Below are 22799 nucleotides of genomic sequence, written 5' to 3' on the forward strand. Positions count from 1 at the left end.
TCAATATGTAATTGTGATATTTAAACACTCCTAAATACTTAATGTCGAAAGTCAAATATTTTTCTTTGAAAAATCATAAACAAATGTATGTTCAGCATTGTGCATAAGTATTTGGCATTAAAGTAAAGTGAGGATACTTTTCATAGATAAAACCATAAATAGTCTTATTTATCTATTAACTTCATCCCAAGTCCAGTAAAGAGAAAAAAAAAAAACCTAAATCAGATCAGTATTTCAGTATTTCCTGTGTGCATATGGACAGACAGAGGAGATGTGAAACTGAGCTGAGTTATTTATTTAGTGCTAATGTCATTACTTCACCATGCATCTTAAATTACAAACTGACTTTTTGTTCATCCAGTAAACATGTGTCCATTATATGAGACCTGTGTTGGCAAGTAGCAGCTGTGCACTCTGCTATATTCCCTGCCATTGTTTGGTTCAGTAAACTTGATAATGAATTATATTGACCTGCTGTGTGTCACTCATCGACTGAAGCCTGCAACTGATGATTGAGATCTGACTCTAACCTGAGTCAGTGAGCTTGACTGAACTTCACAGCATTAAACTCTTTCCAGAACCTCATTTGGAAAGTCTTCAGGTCGTCAGGTGTTAGGCTATAAGGCTATATATATCATCTGTCCTTGCAGGGAAGACTCTTTATTGTTGTCATAATTTAATGATAATTTTGTGTAACCACAAGTCAGTAGTGTCAAATTATAACTTTCTGTGTCCCACCTATACACAGCTGAGCTAAGACATGTTATTATGACTGTGTTACTTGTTCTATTAATGAGGATATGTTGTTAATTTATGTGTTTGGCAAGTCACAAATACATTGATAGGAAACATCATTTAAATCAGCTGAATGTTTACATGCAGCAGAATTTGTTTTCTGCCTAAATATACTAATCTTACAGAATAATAGTAAAATATCCACTTGACTACAGCGTTATTAAACGTATTAATGTTTATGTTTAGACTCTCACAGCACTTGGTTAAGATAGCGGTAAGGGTGGTCTTTTTTTAATACATAAAGCTTCCCCAGTGACTACAGAAACAACATGGTCATTAACATTTAACATTTCCCTGACCTTAACCACAGTGCTTTTGTCACCATCCGTCTTGTGAATCCACTGTGTTACTAAATGTGAGGCTTCATTCAGTCATACAAAGAAAAAAAAATTTAATTTCTAAATACTCAACTCTGAGCCCTGAGGCCTTGATTAATAACCACTTTTAGCCCTTTTCGTTTCATTCATTGCATTGATGTATTCATTCATTCAAAAAACGTCAACTCATTTATCACAAACAAACCAAAACAAGTGACAGCTAAGTCCATACAGGTTTTGCATGTCCATCCACAGGAGTGTTTTCTGAGAGAAAGTTGCCTTGGGTGCTCCAGTGGTGATGCCTGAGGAAATGTATGAGCACCAACTGAGGGTGCAGACTGAATCTATCGGTGAATCTATCTTTTCATCCTTCTTTATCTCTCCCAGAAAACTCCCTCGCCGTGGTCTCATGCACCTGCAGCCTTGTGGCACTTTGGAACTGTGAGGAGTGTTGGCAGCTCATCTTCTGTGGCCTGGTTTGTTCCTCATTTGTAAGTTGCTTTATGAACTCTGCCTTTGCTGCACTTGTGTTTTCTAGAGATGTGAAAATATAAATGAACAAATTTTTGTTTTATTTTAATTTACAGTGAATTATTCCTCTGACATTTATTGGAGGCAAGACCCCAATGTCCTGATATTACATGTGTGTCCGTCTTTGCTGGATAAGACACCCAACAGCTTAATCAAGCCTGTATCAACTTTGTATTGTGCTCTAATACCACGGTGTGCAGTCAGTGCTACTCTCTCTTTCTTTATCTAACAACAGCAGCATGCGTGATGAAATTAATTGAGTTCTACAGTCACAACAGTATGTTAGATGGTTGTAAGTGGGCGGGGAGAGGAGTGTGTCTGTGCAATTACCCTTATCAATTCTTTGCCCTGTTCAACGGGGTGTCACAGGCACGAGGAAGAAAGATGCTTTCCAGTGAATAACTTCATTTCATCTTCTTTCCTCCATCAAAGCAAATTAAAAATGGAGACAAGTAATTTTAATAAATGGATGTCTGGCACAAAAGTGAGTGCAACTTATTCTCAATATTAAAAGTGAGTTTTATTACCTTTGGGGGGGATCTGTAGTAAATGAGCAAATGCTATAATATATCCTTTTCCCAGGACTGATGATTATGTGCGTAATGTGGGCAAAAGTGATTACAAGAGGAAGAACAACTTGAAACACAGTTTTTGATATGAGACAGTAATGTGCATAAATGCACATTAAATTTTTTAGTTCCTTGTTTCCCACATGACCTAAGTGGTTAGAAATTGTTCTCTACCCTTCATAATGACCAATATATTAACTGCTGTGCTTTAACTTGTTTTCTCTGGAAGTTTCTGAAGGTGACACACAGGAATATCTAAGAACCCACTTTCTGTAGCATACAGCCCAAACTAATATGATGTGCTTTTGCGTCACTGTACGGGCCCTAATACAGATGTAGAAGGGTACACTGAAGGGAGAGAAGTAGGAAAAAGGTAAACAAATTCAGTGATAGGCTGTGAAAGAGAGCACAGGGAGACAATAAATGGACAGTCTGGGAGGCACACTGGAGCAAGGAACAGAACGAGACTGAACAGCATACAAAAGATTCCTTATCTGAGCCAAGGAGGAGCAATCCTCAACAGTCTTACCTGGCATCTCATCTTATTGTGTGGACACCTTTTTCACAGCTCGAGACTACTTTTTCTTTTCTCTTGCCTTCACTGCTGCTCCGCCACCCTCTCCTTTAACATGATGGATAGTGTTCCCTGCCAGCGCTGAATCACGGCTCTCTCTACAGCTTCAGGACATTTACAGTTATTTGTAGGCTTAAAAATCACATTCAGAGACTGGCGATAGCAGGTATTTGGTTGTTTATTCTTTTGTTTACTGTCTTCGTTCACTTTGTTTATTCACCTTTTTCCTCCTTTCTTGTCAAGAAGTTTGCTTTTTTCCTTTTATTTAATGCTTGTCGATGGAGAAGGCCTGAAAGCAAAGTGAGCTGTTTTACTTTGGTCTAAATCAGGGAATGAGTTATTCCATTGGTCTTATCCATTGGCTGGGTCAAGTTTTATACATAAAAGTTTCAAACAGGCAATGATTTACTAACCAAAGCCTCCTTGGAGCAGATGTTTCTGTCAGAACTCAACAGGTTGGACCCAAATGCACGACTCATAGACTCACTATGTGGGGTAAGCCAGAAGTTTAATGGCACAAGAGGTATCACACAAATCTAAGATGGTAGGCAAAGGGCAGGTCATAAAACAGAGGTGAGGTCTAAATCCGGGAATAACAAACTACAAAGACAATGCTGGAATGCTGGTACAAGACTCAAGACGAACTGGCACAGAAGGAAGGGGGAGCTTAAATGAGACACAGGTACAACCCATTAGGGTGGGGCAGGTAATCAGGCAGGAGGGCAGGACAGGAAGTAAACAGTCTGGAATTAGAGACAGGGTTAGGGTTCCACAATAAAACAGAACAAGACACAAAAGATGGGGGGGAAACAGAAAACATGACCTGCAGCGGACAGGGGATGTGACAGTTTCCTTGACTTTTAAGGGCTTTGGTGAGGAAAAACATCAGCAAAATTCATCCTTAACCCATATATTACATCCTGTTTTAGGGCAAATTATATGTGGTTTACAGTCTCGCCTCACACCGAGTGCTGTGGCGTCTAAATAGTGATGAAGTATGAGTCCTGTCTTACCTCTGCACTGGCTGTTTGTCAGACAGACAGCCCCATCAAAAAGCCTTATAATACTAACCAGTCATTTCAATATACATTGCTAATTAACTTTCAAACATCACATGAGATTGTGGTCAGTCCCTTGTGGCAAACTACAATTTACTAACCTTTTTATCAAAGTCATTATTATTCCCACTGGTGCGTTGAACTGCATTCTAACATGTTATGCTTTTGGTTGGTGTGTCTAAATTGTAAAATGTTCACCCATCCATGAGCACACCACCAAGGGAGGATTTTGGTAGACCTCTGAGAGTCAGATTTCTTTTTTTTTTTTTGTTTGGATTAATTCATTCATGTCTAGTGTTGTGTTCATTGACTATGAGGGGTGGAAATAACAGAAACTAATTGATACAAATGGAGTTGAATTAATTATCTCCTTGTGAGAACAATGACACTATAATCCAAAAAATACAGATCTAGTCTGAATAGACCTGAGGCTAATTAGGCCTGACTAAAATGTGCTGATATGTCAATCTTCCAAAGATCGAATAAAACACAGTATACAGTAAACTAAGCACATAACCATATATGTATAAAATATCTTCTGTCTCCTGCAGTCATTTTCAGGAAGTCACGCACAAAACAGATTGTGATAAAACCCCAGTCTGCAAACTGTAAACTCATGAGGAAACATGTCAGCAATAGCTGAGAACAGTAAATTTTTCCACAGCTTTTACAAAGTACTTGTCACGCAGCCAGCAAAACCCCCCACTAAAGTAGTCACGTAGACAGCAAAAAAACATGAAGCTCGTCATGTACCCAGCAAAAAAAGGAAACCTTTGACGTGTGGCCAGTCACACCACCAATGCTATAATCAATTTATGATGTCCATGTGGGGACAGAGAAAATAGTACAAAAACCCCTTGGTTTAAGGAAGCAAACAGACAACACCTTATTTTGCCTGTAGGCACTCAATCACATTTTTCAACATTTTCAAGCTTTTTTTGAAGAAGAGTTTCCTGGCTGGTTCTGGTTCCCGAGCTTTGAGAGGTAAGCATGGCCCTGAGAGGCAGCTAGAGCTACCTGGGTCACTCCAACAACTGCTTTAACCAGATTTTTAGATTTTCTGTATGTTTTTATGGGTGTCTTGATTTTTTATTATCTTTTTTAAGCTTTTTTGAAAATGTAACTATTCTGTGATTTTTAACATTTTTATCGCCTTCAACTAGAAAAGTTACTCAAGCATTTTTAAGTGATTTGGCTTTCGCTTGACATCAGCGTTATTCTAAAGCCCACTTGAGGTGTGCATATATCAATTTGACATTAGGGTTTGGAAAAAAAAAGCTTTTTGTGCTTGTGTTGATGTTTGTTTCTGTATTAACTGAATAAACCTTATAACATGTAGAAAAGAACAGGTTAGTCAGGCTCAGAGCTTATGTTTTTAGTAATTTTAATAACTGTTTAATTTAAATGAAAGCTGTTTTAACCAATGAATTCTCTCATGTTTATCTCTACTTTGACTGAGCACTTTATTAGGGACACCTGTGCACCTGCTTTTTCATGTACTTAGCTGATTATGTGGCACCAGTGCAATGCAATGCATAATCATGCAGATAGAGGTCAGGAGCTTTAGTCAAAGTTTACATCAAACATAAGAAAAAGGAAAAAGTGTTCATTGAACTTCAGTGACCTCCCCAGTCAGCAGATCTGAATCCAGTAGATTCAGGAGATTGGTGGTGTGAATGTGCAGCTGACAAATCAGCAGAAATTATGTAATGCAGCCATGCCAACATGGAGCAGAATCAGTGTCTTATAGAATCCATGCCAAGAACTGAGGCTGTTGTGAGAGCAAAGGCAGGTGCTACCCAATATTAGAATGAAGTGCTTGGTGTGTGTATATAAGTAGAGATTCTAGGGAGAAAATTAGGGCTGTAGGGTGCTGGTTGGACCTATTTTATTGGATGTTTCCTTTTAAGGTTGGGGACATTGCCTGAAATAAAATAGAGATGGAGCCGGTAGCTGCCCTGGGTAGACCTTTCACCTTAGGGATGCTGTATGATGCCCGCAAACATGAACTGATCCCAGGTAAAATTCTATTACTGCATTGCACTAAAAAAAACACAATACTACATTTCTGCCCAAGGCTTATTTACAGGATGTCAAACTCATGCATGACACTGATTGACATCTTCAATTTAGTAACCCGAACACAAAATAACAGAACAACATGAAAACTATACACTATGGAAATGTGTGTAATGATATATATATCATGTATATGTATATAATCAGGGGTAGAAAAAATACTGTAAAATCTTACTTAAGTAAAAGTACTGTTACTTTGAAAAAGTTTTACTGGAGTAGAAGTGAAGGTACTTGTGAAATAAATATACTCAGGCAAAGGTAAATAGTGAGTCAATTCAAATAAAATCTGAGTAATGCTTACCTCACTGAATTTTTAAAGCGAGGGGTAATGTTATACTGTATAGTAATAATGTTATGTGGTAGAGCTGAATGAAACAACTCTTAACTTCCTAAAAAGTTTGGAGTGAGACCACCTGAGGATGAAAATATTTCGTGTTATACTCTGCCAATCAGAAAGGAGAGGCTAGTTGGTCTCAGCCTCAGTCTCTACATGCAAGAATTCAGCTAATTTCCATATACATGTACATAAGATTAATGCACAAAATACAACCTCAAGTCCCTCCTCTCTCTCTCTCTCTCTCTCTCTCTCTCTCTCTCTCTCTCTCTCTCTCTCTCTCTCTCTCTCTCTCTCTCTCTCTCTCTCTCTCTCTCTCTCTCTCTCTCTCTCTCTCTCTCTCTCTCTCTCTCTCTCTTACACACACACACATATAGTGTTGAGGTCTGTTCCCACTTCAGATGGTGTTTACCTGTGTTTAGCTCATGGTTAGGTGTAGAGATAGTTGGTATGGGTCTGGTTAAGGTAAGGGGCATTGATGGGATGCAACATGGGATGTTCAATTGTGTTTTTCCCCATACTGGATGCAGACCTCTTTACAGTTTTCCAGTATTTGGTGTTGAATTTGTTTGGTAATCCATTCCTATTAATTAATAAATTATTACTTATTACTTGTTGAAAACTGTAATGATTTTACTTTTCTTTGGCTGATGACTAATTAGTTGCTTACATTGATGATATGTCGTGCTACTGGATGTCAGCACTGGCTGTATAGTGAAACCAGCACGTTAACAGATCAGAAAAAGCAGCTACAGTCTTATGTATAGGTGTCTATGGCTGTGTAGGTCACCTGCAGTTGCCAGTGTTCAGAGTCCAATACACAATCACTGTAGATACACACCTAAAATTGAAGAGAATTGAAAAAAAGAATGATAAGCAAGTCATAGCACAGCCTTTCTAAACAACTGTACAATTCAATGGGTTCAATGGGTAACTTTCCTGTTAGACATGCACAACACTGAGAAAACATGACTGAATCATCTCCTATGTAGACAAGCATATTATTCTATGTTGACCATTGTCTTTTTTAGTAATACAGATTAGTTGTATTTCCTATACATTTGCAAATCAGAATGGTTTGAATACCTTGATGTTTTTTCCTCAATAGACTGTGTTCATTTCCTGTAGGTATCACATTGTGGGATGATAATACTTTCCAAGCCAACATTCAGGAAAACTCTCAACAAAGCAGTCAGTACAATATTTGTGCATCTGACTCTATAATGGAAAAGGCTTCTCTGCTGGAAATTGATGCCTCTCTGAAAGCCAGTTTCCTGGGTGGACACATTAAAGTTGAAGGATCTGCCAGATACCTAAATGATCACAAGGAATTCCAGAATCAGAGTAGAGTGACACTTATGTACAAAGCTACCACCACCTTCAAGCAGTTGCAGATCCCTCATCGTGGAATGAAGAATATGCAAGATGTCATTAAGAAGGGCTTGGCAACACATGTAGTCACTGCCATCCTTTATGGGGCAAATGCTTACTTTGTATTTGACAGTGAGAAGTTGGAGGCTAGCAGAGTTAAGGACATCCAGGGCAGCATGGAGGCTATGATAGATAAGATTTCATTTGATCTTGGAATGAAAGCTAAAATCCATCTGACTGAACAAGAAAAGGCCCTTACCAAGAAATTATCCTGCAAATTCTATGGTGACTTTCACCTTGACAGAAACATACTAACATTTGAAGAGGCAGTGGAGACCTGTTTTCAACTTCCAAGGCTACTGGGACAAAAGAAAGAGAATGCTGTTCCAGTGAAGGTCTGGCTAATGCCGCTAAAAACCTTTGCCCCCGAAGCTGCGCAGGTAATGAATGAGATCAGTTTTGAACTAATGCATGAAGTTGAAAAGGCTGTGGAAGAAGTTAGGGAAATGGAAAAGAGGTGCAACGATGCCCTGGTAGACAAAGTGGTCAAAAAATTTCCACAAGTTCAGGAAAAGTTAAAAAGCTTCCAGGAACTGTGTCATAGCCACAGATCTACACTTCAGGCTACAATTGCAATGAAACTACCATCTATTCGTGCAGGTAAAGAACCTGAAAGCTCACTGAAAAAATACTTTGAAAAGAGAGAGAAGTCACCATTCAGTCATGACAAATTAAGCAAATGGATGGATCATAAAGAAAGAGAAATCAATATCATCAGGGTCTGTGTAGATACCATGGAAGGGACCGAGACAAAGATTGTCTCCAACAAAAATGAGCTGGATAAAGAGGTTTTGGCTCAAAGTGTAGACGATGCTCTATGCTTTGCTTTCACATCCCTGGAAAAGGATGACCCCTATCTTGATGTGATGGCCAACTACTTGGGCTCAAGTAAATTAGGAAGCACCAAAGAAGATCAGTGGTACTTCTCAGATGAGGTCTTAACTAAAATGAGACAAAAAGCCAGGGCTTTCCATGGTCTTGCCAAAGCCTTGAAGAACAACAGGCAGTTCTGTTTCCTTGTAGCTGTGATACCAAATAAGAAATACAAAGGAGCAACCATCTACCATTACAAGGAAGGCAATCTGGTCACCGATAACTTCACAAAGCCTGTCATCCCTGATGTGACAGCTGTAAAGGACAGAAGAAATCTTATCTGGTGTAAGTACATTTTATGCATTTGGTTTCACTTCCGGTCAAAAAGCAGTCTGACGAGTTACTCTCCTTTAGAAATCTGATTGGGTATCCTTTCTGCCAATAACAGCTTCTGCTGTGAGCATTAGTTATAAACATGCTGATAAACCTTTGAATACATGCATGAAGGGTTTCTAATTTATACATAAACTACAGCCAAACAGTCTACGCAGATCTGTACATAAAATACGTTGGAAATATTAAAAATGAAAATATATACAAACCTAAGTCATTATATAAGCTTATGGTAACATGCAGTATCAAATAATGTAATATTAAAAGTGATAATCATAATTGTGTGCATTGTGTTTTAAATTAGTGTGATGACGATGAAGGCAAGTAACAGACTGTGTTTTGGTCTCTCCATCAGATGCCTGTGATCTCACCCTGGACCCAAACACAGCAAACAACTACCTCACTCTGTCTAAAGGAAATAAAATGGCAACATGTGGAAGCTGGCAAACATATCCTGATCACCCAGATAGGTTTGATACACATGTTCAGGTGTTGTGCAGAGAGAAGTTAAGTGGGCGGCATTACTGGGAAGTAGAGTGGAGTAATGGCAACAACGATGAGGTTGGCGTAGCTGTCACATACAAAGGCATTTGCAGGAAAGGAAATGGTCCATTGAGCAGGCTTGGGCATAATGCCCAATCCTGGTATTTTGGCCACAGATATGGGCTTTATGCATGGCATGATGCTAAAGAGCATTGCGGTCCTCTTCCCCATGGTGACTGCAGACGAGTTGGAGTGTATCTTGACTGGCCTGCTGGGACTTTGTCCTTCTACAGAGTCTCTTCTAACAGATTAAGGCACCTTTACACCTTCAGAACCAAATTCACTGAGCCTGTTTATCCAGGTTTCTGGGTTTGGGTTTCATGCAACTCTGTTATCCTGTGTCCTTTTGAATAAGAGCAGTAAAAGCACACACAGTGCACAATGTTGCAGTACAGCAGTGCAAAATGTAAGCCCCTAAAACTGAACCAATGAAGTATCTTCACTTAGGGAGGGTGTTCATAGAAAGAACACTTCTGTTTTTACATTACTTATTTTTACATTATATTACTTTTACATTACCTATTTTACACAACTCCTATCTATATGAATACTTTCCTTTTTAGGTTTTTGCTCAGATATACAAATTCAAATCAAAGTTTGACACTGGCCACTGTAATGCTTTACATAACGTGGAATTAGAATTTACCACCAATCTTTAGCATTGAATGTCTTACATTTGAGCTTGAATTACTGCATTTAAATCTTTGCGGTATTGATATTAAGGTGAACTATCATCTGCTAATGACTGGAGTAGATATATGTGAATATTCTTTAATTTTGTTTTGTTTTGCTTTTGGAATACCTACATGGTATTGATATTGAAATTTTTCAGCATTACACATCCACTAGCCCATGCATGTGCTATGCATGTGCATTACTGTATTTGTGTAGCCAGTTATGTGTGTGTTTTCCATTTTGTAGTTTTGTCAACTCAGGGAACTTATGTTAGGCCACATCTGCTAACATCAATCACACCTATACTGTTAACTAACATAGCCAGAGGTTGTCAAAAATGAGAAGCCTATTACATCTTCAGTTATACAGAAACAAATTCTGAAACTGAAAGTCATCATGAAACATGAAGGTAAAACTGCTGTTTGTTTGTTTTAAGGTTCAGTTGTTGCTTTAACATTTCTTTTCTTTAAGTTACATTGTCATGTGGGCAGAATGTCTTCAAACACAGAGAAATTAAAAAGATACATACATGAATATATATCATATAAATTATCTATGTTGCCAAAATGCCAGCAGTTCTTGACAATTTTTGATAAAGTTATGATTAATCCCTGTTCTATTTAGATTTTTGTTTGGTTGTTTGTTTTGTTTTGTTTGTTTTTTAACCTTTAAACAAATAAAATGTTCCACTTCCTTTACAGAATTCATTCATTGTAGATCAGCTTTCATAAGTGAATTATATATTGTACTTTACTGAACATGTTATAATAAAATTTGAATAATTAATAATGAAAAGCTGCAGTGAATATGTGAATGTGACCTATAGTGTAAAGCACTTTGAGTGATCAACATGATTAGAGGTGCTTTAAGTGCTATATAGGTGCATATATATTCATATTCTACATAGTCTCCCCTACAGAGTCTAAGTAACCATCATGTAGTCTGAAGTCATGTTGATCATAACGTTGAATTGCCTATGCTTTTTTATAGGTGATTTATCTTTGGGCTGTTAAGAAATGATTAATTGTAGAAGAAAGATGTTTGCTTCTCTGTATATGCAAAGTTACAAGTTACACAAGTACTTTCTTTAGTGAAATTGCATGTTTGTTTGTCTTAAATGCTTATTCTTCCTACAGAGCTCTGTGACAATTCTTCTGTTAATTCAAATTAAAAACGGCACAAGATAGCTACAGCTTTTTACTTCCTCTCCAGCATGATGAATAGAGGGTCCTTTGCCCGGCTAGCTGACAAGAAACCGTTATAATGTGGCCTTTCCCCATGTTCAAGGACATCTTAGAGATGCTGGCATTCAGACATTGCCCCCACAGGCGACATGTATGAAGCAGTCTGTAACCTTGGTAAATAGTGTGTCTCACAGAACTGTATTTAAGCTCACTTCTGCATGCTTGAAAGTGCTATTGGTCTGTTTGCAAATGCTTGAATCAAACTTACAGAAAGACAACTGCTGATTTTGTGCTTTATCCAATGGAAATTGCCAGCGCACATTTTTTCCCCATGTTTCATTTGGAAGAGAAAAATCAAACATTTTGATTGATAGAATAAAAGGACTTTAAAGGCAAGTGTAAAATACTAATATAAATTAAACTTACTTAAACAACTCACCAAAAATAAAAATGATTATTAGTAGTATTAATATTTAATATTATTATTAATAATAAAGTGTTCTGATGTTGCAGTATAATTAACACACATCCTCTGCCCACAGAAAAGAAACTTTGTGTGCCATCTGGACCACAGAGAAGGAAAATAATAAAAGTTGCCTGGTGGCGTTCACTACGGTGGCCCTGAGAGCTCAGCACACTGCAGCTTAAGAAAATGAATGCAAACAGACAACACACAATCAATTAAGAAAACATCTTCACCAAGTTGACAATGCATGCACAGCATGTAGCTGAATGGAACAAAGAGGAGGAAGAAAATGATCATTTGCAAAAATATGGACAAATGGAAATAAGAGAGAAGAATATATCTGAGGGGGAGGAGAGTGAAGACAGCGGTGCTATGGGGAACAGAGGTGAATGATAGTGTGATAACAGCTCATGAAGTCTGTTTGCTGCCAACAAGATTATCATTTTATTTCCAAATCACTAGACCTGCAGTGCTGGTATGTTTGGCTTTTTGTCATCGAACTTTTTACAAGGAAACTGTTAAACCTGTTTTGGTAGAGGCGTACTCTTCCACTGAATTTCATGGGAGATTTTTGGAGCTGTCAACAAAATGACTTGAAATGTTGCCCAAATATTATCCAGTTTTTTACGGTTCTATATTATGGTTCTGTATGAATGGTAGAAAATGGTAGGATTTCTCTTTTCTTTTTTTACACTTTGACAAGAAGTAGAAAGCCACTATATTGGTAATCATATATACTATACTATACTTTTATAGTGCAGAAATACAATAAGCGAGGTAAAGCCATAGAACATAAGGATGGCTTAAAGCATCAGGATTTTACAGTGTTTACTCTAGCATTCATGGTTCTTTGTGGACGTATTGTTCACATGTGGGAACCTGTTTCCTTTACAGTCTTATGGTGATTTTTTTTTTTTCCCTTTTCATAAAGAGTAATGCGTCCAGCAAGACAACAGGTGCTGTAACTGTTTGTCTGTCTGTAACAATAATTCATGAGAAAATTAAACTAAACATATTTTAGGTAATAATAATACCTCACAACACATCAACAACTTACATGGTGTGGAATAAAATGTCATCAGTCTTCAGGTTTATCTTAAGGTTTATTGATTTCAGTGATCTGGCTTGCAGCAAAATCCCTGAACTTTTTGTTTTTTGTTTTTTTTTTAATTCACGGTTTGGACATCTGATTATTTTCCAGTTCACACCCATACAGTTGCACAACACATAAACACACTCAGTTAAAACAGAAATTCTAAGGAATCAACAGATAACAAAAGTCTGTGACACTGGTATCATATTCCAGTCTTCACATGTCTGAGCAAAACCAGAATGTAGTAGGTGTTTAAGAGTATGTAAGAAATATGTCAATGATTCTAATGAAACAAAAGCCACTTTTAAAGTCTCAAGAAGCTATCACCATGGAAATGTTGAGTCTGAAAGCTGTCAGTCAATCAGTCATTACAATAATAAATAGCTTTATAATTAATGATAATAACTGTCAGTTACAGCCCAACAGATTACATGTTGTAGGAGGAGTCAGAGGGCCTGAACATCCAACAGGATATAAGTCACCATGTAACATCAGCAACATCAGACTGGAAGCTCCAGTTCAAAGTCAAGAAGATTCACATAGAAATCAGATGATCTACACAACTGCACCAGGTGAGAGAGAGATTTATTTGTGCCGTTACTTAAATTAGGTCATGTACTGTAGAGCTATTCAGATAATTGTCTTCACAGTTTTGACTGGGAAATGTGTCTTTATCTTCCTTTCTGGTTGCAGTATAGCAGAGTTGAGGAATTGCTTGACCCACTTTATTGGATGTTTTCCCTCAGGTCGGAGACATGGCTTCAGATTACAAGACAATTGCAGCTCTGGGTCGACCTTTCACCTTAGGGATGCTGTATGATGCTCAGAGAAATAAACTGATCCCAGGTAAGAAAAAAAAAAGTGACTTCACTTCTAAACACTGAGCTTATTTTTACCCTTAACAACTGCAAGGTTGTAAATTCATCTTATCCCACTCTGTGGAGCAGTATGTTATCTCAATTAAGCTCTTCACTGTAGCTATGTGATTTTTACTCTGAGTGAAAGTTACATTTTAGACCCAACATGGCACCAGTCTAGGTACAAAACACAATCATTCATGTCACATAGTACAACTTAACAGTACGATTTGGTCAGTATACATACATATATATACTTAAAACAATGTCAGATGGGACCATATTGGACTGTTAAGCTTTACTATGTTAAGTTACAGGCTGCACTTGTTCCTCGATTTTTGGCCTTATATCCATTTCTTCCATGTCAGTCACTTGAATATTGAATATGTGGTGCATGAAATTAATTCCCATATTTTTCCAGAAGGTAGGCTTGTCATTTATAATGTTGTCTTTCAAATTGAAAATTTTTAAGGGAATCTATGTGCTACTTGATGGACAATTATATGTCAAATTGTTTTTGTTGTTTTTCAATTGGTGATATTTTTCATTTTCTATAGGCACCACATTGTGGGATGATAAAACTCTACGAGAAAAAACATGTGAGATCCCTCAGCTCGGCAGTGAATTTCAAATTACTTCATCTGATTCTGCTGAGGACAAGTCTAACTCTTTGGGTGTTGAGGCATCTCTTGGTGTCAGTTTCTTGTTTGGACTGGTTGATGTTTCAGGATCTGCCAAGTATCTGTATGATTATAAAACATTCAAGAATCAGAGCAGAGTAATACTTCAGTACAAAGCTACCACTCACTACAAACAATTGTCAATGACTCCAGATGAAATCAATAACATCCAACTACCAGAAGTTATTGAGACAGGCTTGGCAACCCATGTTGTAGTAGGCATCCTTTATGGGGCAAATGCTTTCTTTGTGTTTGACAGTGAGAGGTTAGACTCTGACAGTGTTCATGACTACCATGGAAAGATGGGAGCTGTGATCAGGAAGATTCCTACATGTAGTGTTCATGGGGAAGTTGGCGTCAATCTGACTCCAGAAGAAAAAAGCCTGACAGAAAAATTCTCTTGCAAATTCTATGGAGACATTCTTCTTCAACACAATCCCACAACATTTCAGGAGGCAGTGAGTGCCTATGCAAAACTTCCACAGTTGTTTCACAGCAATGTAGACAATGCTGTTCCACTGAGGGTCTGGCTGATGCCTCTGACAAATCTTGATTCCAAAGCTCCAAAGCTGAATTGTGAGATCACTGTTGGAGTGTTAAGAAAAGCTCAGGAAGCTGTAGAAGATCTGAGGCAGATGGAAATGAGATGCAATGATTTTCTGGAAGACAGAGTGGTAGGGAATTGTCCACCCATTCAGAAAGAATTGAAGTGTTTTCAAAAAACATGCACTTATTACCAATCTAAACTCCAGAAGATGTTGGAAGATAACCTTCTGGGACACACTGGAGAAGGTAAAGAAGCTGAGGAACTACTCTTTGAAAACAGAGAAAAGTCACCATTCAGTCAAGAAAAGTTAAGCAAATGGCTGAATAATAAAGAGAGAGAGATCAATATCATCAAGTCCTGTGTAGAGATGATGGAGGGGGAAAAAATGGAGATAGAGACAAAGATAAAGATGGTCCCAAATCAGTCAGCACTGGATAGAGAGGTTCTTGCACCAGGTGTAGATCATGTTCTTTGCTATGTTTTCACCTCTCTGGAAAGTAATGATCGCTACCTTAAGGAGTTGGCTGAGTACACTGATGCATTTAAATTGCGTGAATTAAAATCCATAAATGCATTCCCGTTAGTAGAAAATACATGTGCCATGTCATACACACCCGAGTGGTACTTCACAGACAACGTAATCACCAAAATGAGAGAGAAGGCCAGAGCTTTCCATGGCCTCGCCAAGGCACTGAAGAACAACAGCAGATTCAGTTTCTGTGTAGCAGCCATAGCAAATAAAGACCACCGAGGAGCAACCATCTACCACTACAAAGATGGCATTCTGGTCACTGATCATTTTTCGGCCCCTGAGATCAGTGATCCGGAGAGTATCAACGACAGAAATGCTCTCATCTGGTGTAAGTCATTTTCAAGCATTTGCTTTCTTGTTTTATGAATGGTGCTGCTGTAAATTGCAGTGTGGATGGTGACAAGGATTACTAGTAATATGTTGTGTCTTGCTCCCACCATCAGATACCTGTGAGCTCACCTTGAACCCAGACACAGTCAACGGTTACCTCACTCTTTCTGATGACAACAAGGAGGTGACACATGGAGATTGGCAGAAATATTCTGATCTCCCAGAAAGGTTTGATAAATGTCTTCAGGTGCTGTGCAAAGAAGGGCTGACTGGGCGCCATTACTGGGAGATAGAGTGGAGTGGTGGTTATGATGCTGTGGTCGGTGTAGCTGTTACATACAAAGGAATCTGCAGGAAAGGAGACAATGCACTAAGCAATTTTGAAAAAAATTCTACATCCTGGTTCTTTGGCAAAAATGACAAAGAATTCACAGTGTCAGACACTCTGAGGAGTGACCAGAGTGTCCCTTTACCCCCTGCTGGCTGCAAACGACTTGGGGTGTATCTGGACTGGCCTGAAGGCACTCTGTCCTTTTACAATGTCACCTATAAAACGCTGAGTCACCTCTACACTGTCAGAAACCTCAACTTCTCTGAGCCTGTTCACCCAGGGTTCATGGTTAAGAACCATGCATATGTGAAGCTCTGTTCAGTTGAAATATGAACTATGAATAATCCTAGACCCAGCTGTAAACAGCTGTATCCATATGTATAAAGACATGTGGTCTATTGGTGTATGGTACAAATCATAATTGTGAACAAACTGTCTCTTTAAAAAGCACTGTATTGAACCTTAGAGCTGTATGTTAAACAGAATTTACTGGTATTTAAAAAAGGGAAAGGGATTTTTAGTGTTAGATTTTATTTGTAAAGCCAGGGAGAGGAGAGGAGAGGGTTTTTTTTTTTTTTTTTTGGAATGTAGGAATGAGGTTTGAGGTTATATTTTTTTTTAGGGCTGGCTTTGTAGCCATTTGAGTTTATGACATTAACTTAGCAGTCAATTTCTTGTTATTAATTTACAGTGTAAGGGTAGATTACAGAATTGTTCTTTATATTGTTTTTCAATAATATTACTGACATTAACAGGTTTTTAACAGGTGATTCTGGCCTTCTGCAATGTTCTCTTTTGTTGTGCCTTTTTTTTTCTTTTTAAGTAAGTATTGTGGAATACATTCATTTGCTGTGATGTTCTGAGGAGAGAGGCACTGTTGAAAGCTGATGTATATCAGCCTGAAGCTCCTCTGTTTTGAATGGTCTGCAAATGCTGCTAATATTCAATAAAATGGAGACCTGAGTTGAACAGTGTGCTACTTTGTTATTTCAAAGATTATAATCTTTATCATTTATGACACATCAGCGTCTTTCAATGCAAAGCACCATAAAAGTTAGCAAGCTCTGACCACTGGCAGCCCCAGTTTGGCAAGCTAGAGAGTGAAGGGTTAGCTCACCACCCACAGCAGGTCATGAACTAGGTTTGTGAGTAGTTACTATGTCATTAAGTTTCTTGCCCCACCTACTTCACCTGGATCAGCAAATGTTCCATTGTGGTGTGTCCATGGCTTATGGATGATGACATCTAGTGTGCAGGTGAGGCATGAGTGGGAAGCAGTGGACAGATTTCAGAAAACAACACTGTAGAAAAGAAGAAAGTGACTCAGGAGCATATTCAAACATGAAAACGTGTAAGATTTACATAATGAGGTACAGGTCTCTGTCTATGTGGGCCAAGGCAGCGCTGGGGTTGTTGAGAGGTCTGTTCTTCCTTTGTGATATTTGATTGTGTGAGAAATGAACAAATACAGATGAATTTTAGAATTGGTTCGTAGATTATTAGTGTCAAACTATTGTAAAATAAAAGTTTGCTTCCCCATACTAATTTCCTTTCCACCACTCTCACTCACTCATCTGCGCACACACATTCAAGTTACAACTCAGAGTATATTTAAAACCAGTCAAACATTTGTTTTTTCAGTGAGTTTTCTTACCAATATGAGGAAATTATATACCTGTTGGTGAATAATGTACATTATTAAGATACATTATTGACAGATGTTATTGACGGTTTGTGATTTCAAAACCTGTTGGTTCTTGTGCATAGTGTTTTTCTTCTATGTGTGATTTTGCTGCTTCCTCCCTGTCTCAAACCTAGCCTCAATTTACTGTATATAGACATCTGACCTATTTTGACTACTGTTAAATAGATGTACAAACCCACTGGTTCCCTCTGAAGCCCAACATCTTAGGGAACAAATGACTCAGAAATACATAGTTTAATTGTTTTAAAACGGCTCAGTAACTCATATTATAGATTATTATTATTATTAGATTAGTGCATTTCTTGGGGGCTATTTTTTTCTTTCTTTCTTTATACAGTTCTTGTGAGTAAGCTATATTTCTCGCTATGTTCATGGGATTTGTCTGGAAAAGCATTAAATATTGCCAGACTAATGTTTATATATACTTTTTCCGCCTTCGATTATCAGAGTTCTTGAACTCTGATGGTTTAGACCTCCTATTTCTCACAATAAGTTTATATTCTGCTTAGGTTTGCTGAAAGCAAATATAAACCTCAGCTGCCAGAAAAGTTGAACAAAAAACCTCAGAGTGGGTTCAATGTATCAACAGCTGAGCTCCACCTGTTGCCTTCAGTCCAAGGACAATCAATTTTTTTCTTATTTTTGTATTTAATGAATAAAAATAAGAATGTGTGTCGTTGCATTCATATTGTCATATTGAAAAGGTTGCAAGATCAGCCCAAGGTTTTCTGCTTTGGGCTCAAAGGAGTGAGACACCATGGCATGACAGAGACAACACTAGACTAAATATCTAGTGTAGAAGCGGGGTGAGCAGCTTTAATAAGTAGATAGAAAAAAAGGATTTGTTTTTTAAGTCAAATTCATCTTATTTTCAGTTGTCCTCGTCCTATTCTTCTCTTTTAAATTGATATTCTCATCTTTGCTGCTTTTCTGTATCCTCCAGTTCTTTTTAAATGAGAGACAAGATAAGAGCAAGACAAATACATAAAGTCTCAAGGTTGTCAGATTGCTTTCACTCTCTTCTGTCTAATGAATACCTTGTCTGTTGGAAAGAATAGGCTCATTTTTGCTGAGTCTTCTTGCTAATGGTTAATGTTCTGCCAGAGTCTGAAATGGTGCAGCTGGTGCAAACAACTACACTCACATGCACCAACAGCAGTCCATATATACATCAGCATCATTTGTCTATAATTAAGACCTGAAGCCCTTATCAAAATGATAATAATGAAAACAAAGGGGGATACTTATAACTGTTTCCATTAGAAAACATTTTGTTCCAATGATTTTCTAAAAGTGACTGTATCTTGAAGTGAGTAAGAAGAGGGCTGGTGACTACAATAGAATCATGAAAAATCTCTTCTTTTTTGTTGAAAATACTTGAAACAATGTGCTTTGCATTATCAACAAGTTCAAATAATTCTACTGCACTGGCAGAGTTTTTTCAGTTGTTACAATGAGGTTTGACTTTTTGGATATTAAGTGTATATATTCAGTGTAGTTGCGAGTGAAGAGCAAACACAAGGTGCAGCTGATGGAAGAGTCATATTTTGAAGTGATATTCTAGATGTTTTGGCCACATTTGTTTTTATTTTCAAGTTTAACATAATTAAGAGATAGATCCTTATATATACACACACCTCCCACAACCAATCAGCCAATCTACAATGACATCAACAGTTAGAAGTTTTTTCTTTTCTTGTTTCTTTTTCTTTTTCTTTTTCTTTTTCTTTTTCTTTTTCTCATGGTGCGGACAGTGTGTGTATGTGTGAGAGTGAGTGAGTTTCTTATGTGTGATATAGTGTTGTATGTGACACATCTACTTGTTTGGTTGTTTGCTGAATGTTAATGTTGTTTGTTGGATGTTTACTTGTGACCTGCCAGGGGACTGCACACTGACCGACAACATAAGAGGTGGCGCTGATATTGTTATTGATTTTATTTCACATTTACTCTGAAACTGGGGTGGTGGTGGCACAAGTACAAGTCGGACAAAGGCCCAGAAAAGTGTCCAGCACAGATTGTGATCCTTTCTTTTTCTATAATCTTGCTACATCTCCAGATTTTTTTTTCCTGCAATGTTTTCCTGTAGTGTTGTCTTCATATTGATGCCAGATGTTGAGAAATCTTGGTCACCTCTCGATTTCCTCTTTATCTTTGGGATGACTAACAGTGACTGATCAGTCGATCTGAGAGCGCGTGAGGGAGCATACAGCTGGAGCAGGTCGGACAGACACTGTGGGGCCAGGCCATGAAGACATTTAAAAACAAAGAGAAGAATTTTAAAATCAATCTGAAAATGAACTGGGAGCCAATTAATTGATGCTAAAGTCGGGGTAATGTGCTCCCGGCAGCAGCATTCTGAACTAGCTGTAGGCGAGCAAGTGACTTCTGGCTAACCCCAACATAAAGAGCATTGCAGTAGTCTAAACGAGTTGTGGTAAAATTATAATCGCAAAGTGATGCTGAGAAAGACATTTTTTTAGTAAGCAAAGAACTGCAGCTCTGTACATCACTGAATAGTCAGACATAAACACACCATGTGTACAGCATCATTCAGACTGCAAACAAGCTCCGAGTGTATCAGTGGTAGGACTGGGGAAAGTGAATTTTATGTCATTACCTATGTCAAATTAGTTTAAGGAGTGAGGTTTGGTTTTAAAACAGATGATCCTCTTTTCTTTTTCATAGATCACCCTGAGAAGGAAAAGAGCTTCTTCAAAGCAAACCAAAAAAAAGTTCCTGAAAAAGATGTAACAGCAGAACAATGCTGCCCTGTGATTCTTCTCTTTCCAAAAATAGATGAATACAGTAGGTCAGCAAAAATCTCCTGATGTGAAAGCAAAATTATTTATTTTAGATTTTATTCAAAAAAAAAAAAAAACACATGAAAAAAGCTTCGGAGTTACAGTGACAACAGTATTTATAGTTATTTTCCAGCTCTGCATGCACAAACACACAAACAGACACACACACACACACACTTGTGTTCTGTGATGTGGTTTCTAGTTCTGAAGTCTTATTGCAGTCAGCCTCAGACAGCCGTCTCTCTGCTGATGGATGCGATCTGCTCTGTCTGCTGCTCCCTGCAGCTCAGCCTAATCTGCACAACATTATTGCTTTGTTTGGAAAGTTGATTACCGCTCCTCCGCTGGTGGTTGAGGAAACAATGTGGTGCAGTCGGCAGCCAAATGATCCTCAGAGTGTCTTCTGAAATAAACACACACATGATTGTCTTACTACACTTGTGAATTTCATTCAGTACATTCATTTGCAAATACCCTCATGTCTCCTTGTCTTCTCCACATCACAAACATCACTTCTCTAACTGGAACATGAACTGTGGCTTTCATTTAGTGTGATGTAGAAACTACTATAAATAACAATGATGATTGTTGCGCTCTGTGTATGGCACAGCATGCCTTTATGACCCACAACTAGAACCCTTTTTGTCGACTATGTGATTCCTTTTTTTGGAGTGAGAGAGATGTTGTTAAGATTTAAACGATGTTTTACAGGTTTTACTGTGGTTTTGCACACCTTAGCAACTTGGAAGTACGTAAAGGTTTATTTATATAGCACCTTTCACAATAAATGTTATAAAGTGCTTCATAAACAAAAAGCATCAAACAGTACAACAAAGCATCATACAGATGGAGAAGCTTTTTCAAAAATGCCAGATGAGCTGGATGATATAATAGTAAAGGGTAAAGTCTTCCAAGGTTTAGAGTTTAGGGGCATAGACAGCAAAAGCACAATCTCTCTGCATTTTAAACTAAGCTCCAGGAGCATCTAAAAGACACTGACTAGCCAACCTAAGAGACTGTAGGATTCTGTATGTACACAAAAATTCACACATGTACTCACTGGCTTCACCATAGAGCCTGATAAGTAATCACCAAGATATTATGTTTGTTTTTTAATTCCACTGGCAGTCAATGGAGAGAGGACAACACTGCAGTAATGTGCTCCCTGCTGCATCTTTTTAAAATATGTCTAATACTATATATTATATATTATAGATATTTGATAACTGTAAACAACATAATTGCACAGGTTTCTTAACATGTTGGGAAAAAAATCAAAACTTACACCTACATTTTTACTGTGTTGTTTGATATTTGTGAACAAAGGTTTGCTGTAAGGCCCTTTGAGCACTATCACGGACCTTAATAAGAACCTTTGTTTAATCCCCATTTAAGTTTAACCTCACTGAGATCGATTTCACTGACAAGTAGAGCTGAACATCATCTGCATAAAAATGGTAGGATATATTAAAACAGTTACTTAAAAAGCCCAACATTCACATGGGAGCTTGAATGTTGCTTTGAGACAGACTTGAAAAATTGAGAACCTATCCTTTAAGATCTGGCATTAATGAAATGTATGGCATAGCACTAGAAAAACTTCCAATTCTAAAGCCTCATTATGGGTCAACATATTGTTGAATATATCCTCCTGCCTGAGTGTAGCCAATCAGAGCAGGAATAAACATTATTGTTCTTAGACATAATCAGAAGATACTTGTCTTGTATCAAACATACTGAACCCAGAAGAAATGGCTCACAAAAATCACACCAAATCTCCTGTGACTGATTAAAGAAGTCTTCCAAAATGTCTTCCAAACTTTTTTTTTCACAGCTTTATCCTTGTGAAGACATTTGCTGTCCATAAATCAGGAAACATAAGATCATTCACACACATGTACGCACCAGGTGGCTTCTGTAACTGACACTTTTTTAGCTGATATGGTGCCACACAAGCCTCTAACAACTTGCACCTTCCCTCTAACACACAAACACACGCACACACACATATTGTCAGTTATTGTCAATATGTGAGCTGCGCAGGGAAGCAATGAAAGTGTGTAATGATGCTACCTGACAGCCCATTAAACCAGAGAGAGATGAGGATGCAATTAGATTGTCATCCACGCTGGAGTTACTGCCGACATAACAGATGGAA

The 22799-nt window shown here is 37.9% G+C and overlaps 2 protein-coding genes across 4 annotated transcripts; both read left to right on the forward strand.

Moving 5' to 3' along the window:
* Nucleotides 1-4582: 4582 nt before the first annotated feature.
* Nucleotides 4583-10720, forward strand: LOC108876825 (neoverrucotoxin subunit alpha). 2 transcript variants are annotated; one of them, XM_018666583.2, is made up of 4 exons: nt 4583-4828; nt 5755-5863; nt 7386-8846; nt 9250-10720. In XM_018666583.2, the coding sequence occupies exons 2-4, from the start codon at nt 5785-5787 to the stop codon at nt 9789-9791; spliced, it is 2082 nt and encodes a 693-aa protein (XP_018522099.1). In that variant the 5' UTR covers nt 4583-4828; nt 5755-5784; the 3' UTR covers nt 9792-10720. The 2 variants fall into 2 exon arrangements, with proteins under 2 accessions (XP_018522099.1, XP_018522100.1); XM_018666584.2 differs by lacking the exon at nt 4583-4828 and having other exon boundaries at nt 5208-5863.
* Nucleotides 10721-11922: 1202 nt separating this feature from the next.
* Nucleotides 11923-16704, forward strand: LOC108876824 (stonustoxin subunit beta-like). 2 transcript variants are annotated; one of them, XM_018666580.2, is made up of 5 exons: nt 11923-12147; nt 13268-13427; nt 13602-13701; nt 14270-15799; nt 15915-16704. In XM_018666580.2, exons 3-5 carry the CDS (start codon nt 13611-13613, stop codon nt 16463-16465), a joined length of 2172 nt encoding a protein of 723 aa, XP_018522096.1. In that variant the 5' UTR covers nt 11923-12147; nt 13268-13427; nt 13602-13610; the 3' UTR covers nt 16466-16704. The 2 variants fall into 2 exon arrangements, with proteins under 2 accessions (XP_018522096.1, XP_018522097.1); XM_018666581.2 differs by having other exon boundaries at nt 13274-13427.
* The last annotated feature ends 6095 nt before the right edge of the window (nt 16705-22799 follow it).

The sequence above is a fragment of the Lates calcarifer genome, linkage group LG23, assembly GCF_001640805.2.
Source record: "Lates calcarifer isolate ASB-BC8 linkage group LG23, TLL_Latcal_v3, whole genome shotgun sequence".
In the NCBI taxonomy this organism is placed as follows: Eukaryota; Metazoa; Chordata; class Actinopteri; family Centropomidae; genus Lates; species Lates calcarifer.

Bases quoted from the DNA above. Each gene is read 5' to 3' on its own strand.
- LOC108876825 (XM_018666583.2), top strand. From the start codon at position 5,785: ATGGAGCCGGTAGCTGCCCTGGGTAGACCTTTCACCTTAGGGATGCTG. The intron at 5,864-7,385 runs GTAAAATTCTAT...CATTTCCTGTAG, and splicing joins CAAACATGAACTGATCCCAG to GTATCACATTGTGGGATGAT. The intron at 8,847-9,249 runs GTAAGTACATTT...TCTCTCCATCAG, and splicing joins CAGAAGAAATCTTATCTGGT to ATGCCTGTGATCTCACCCTG.
- LOC108876824 (XM_018666580.2), top strand. From the start codon at position 13,611: ATGGCTTCAGATTACAAGACAATTGCAGCTCTGGGTCGACCTTTCACC. The intron at 13,702-14,269 runs GTAAGAAAAAAA...CATTTTCTATAG, and splicing joins GAGAAATAAACTGATCCCAG to GCACCACATTGTGGGATGAT. The intron at 15,800-15,914 runs GTAAGTCATTTT...TCCCACCATCAG, and splicing joins CAGAAATGCTCTCATCTGGT to ATACCTGTGAGCTCACCTTG.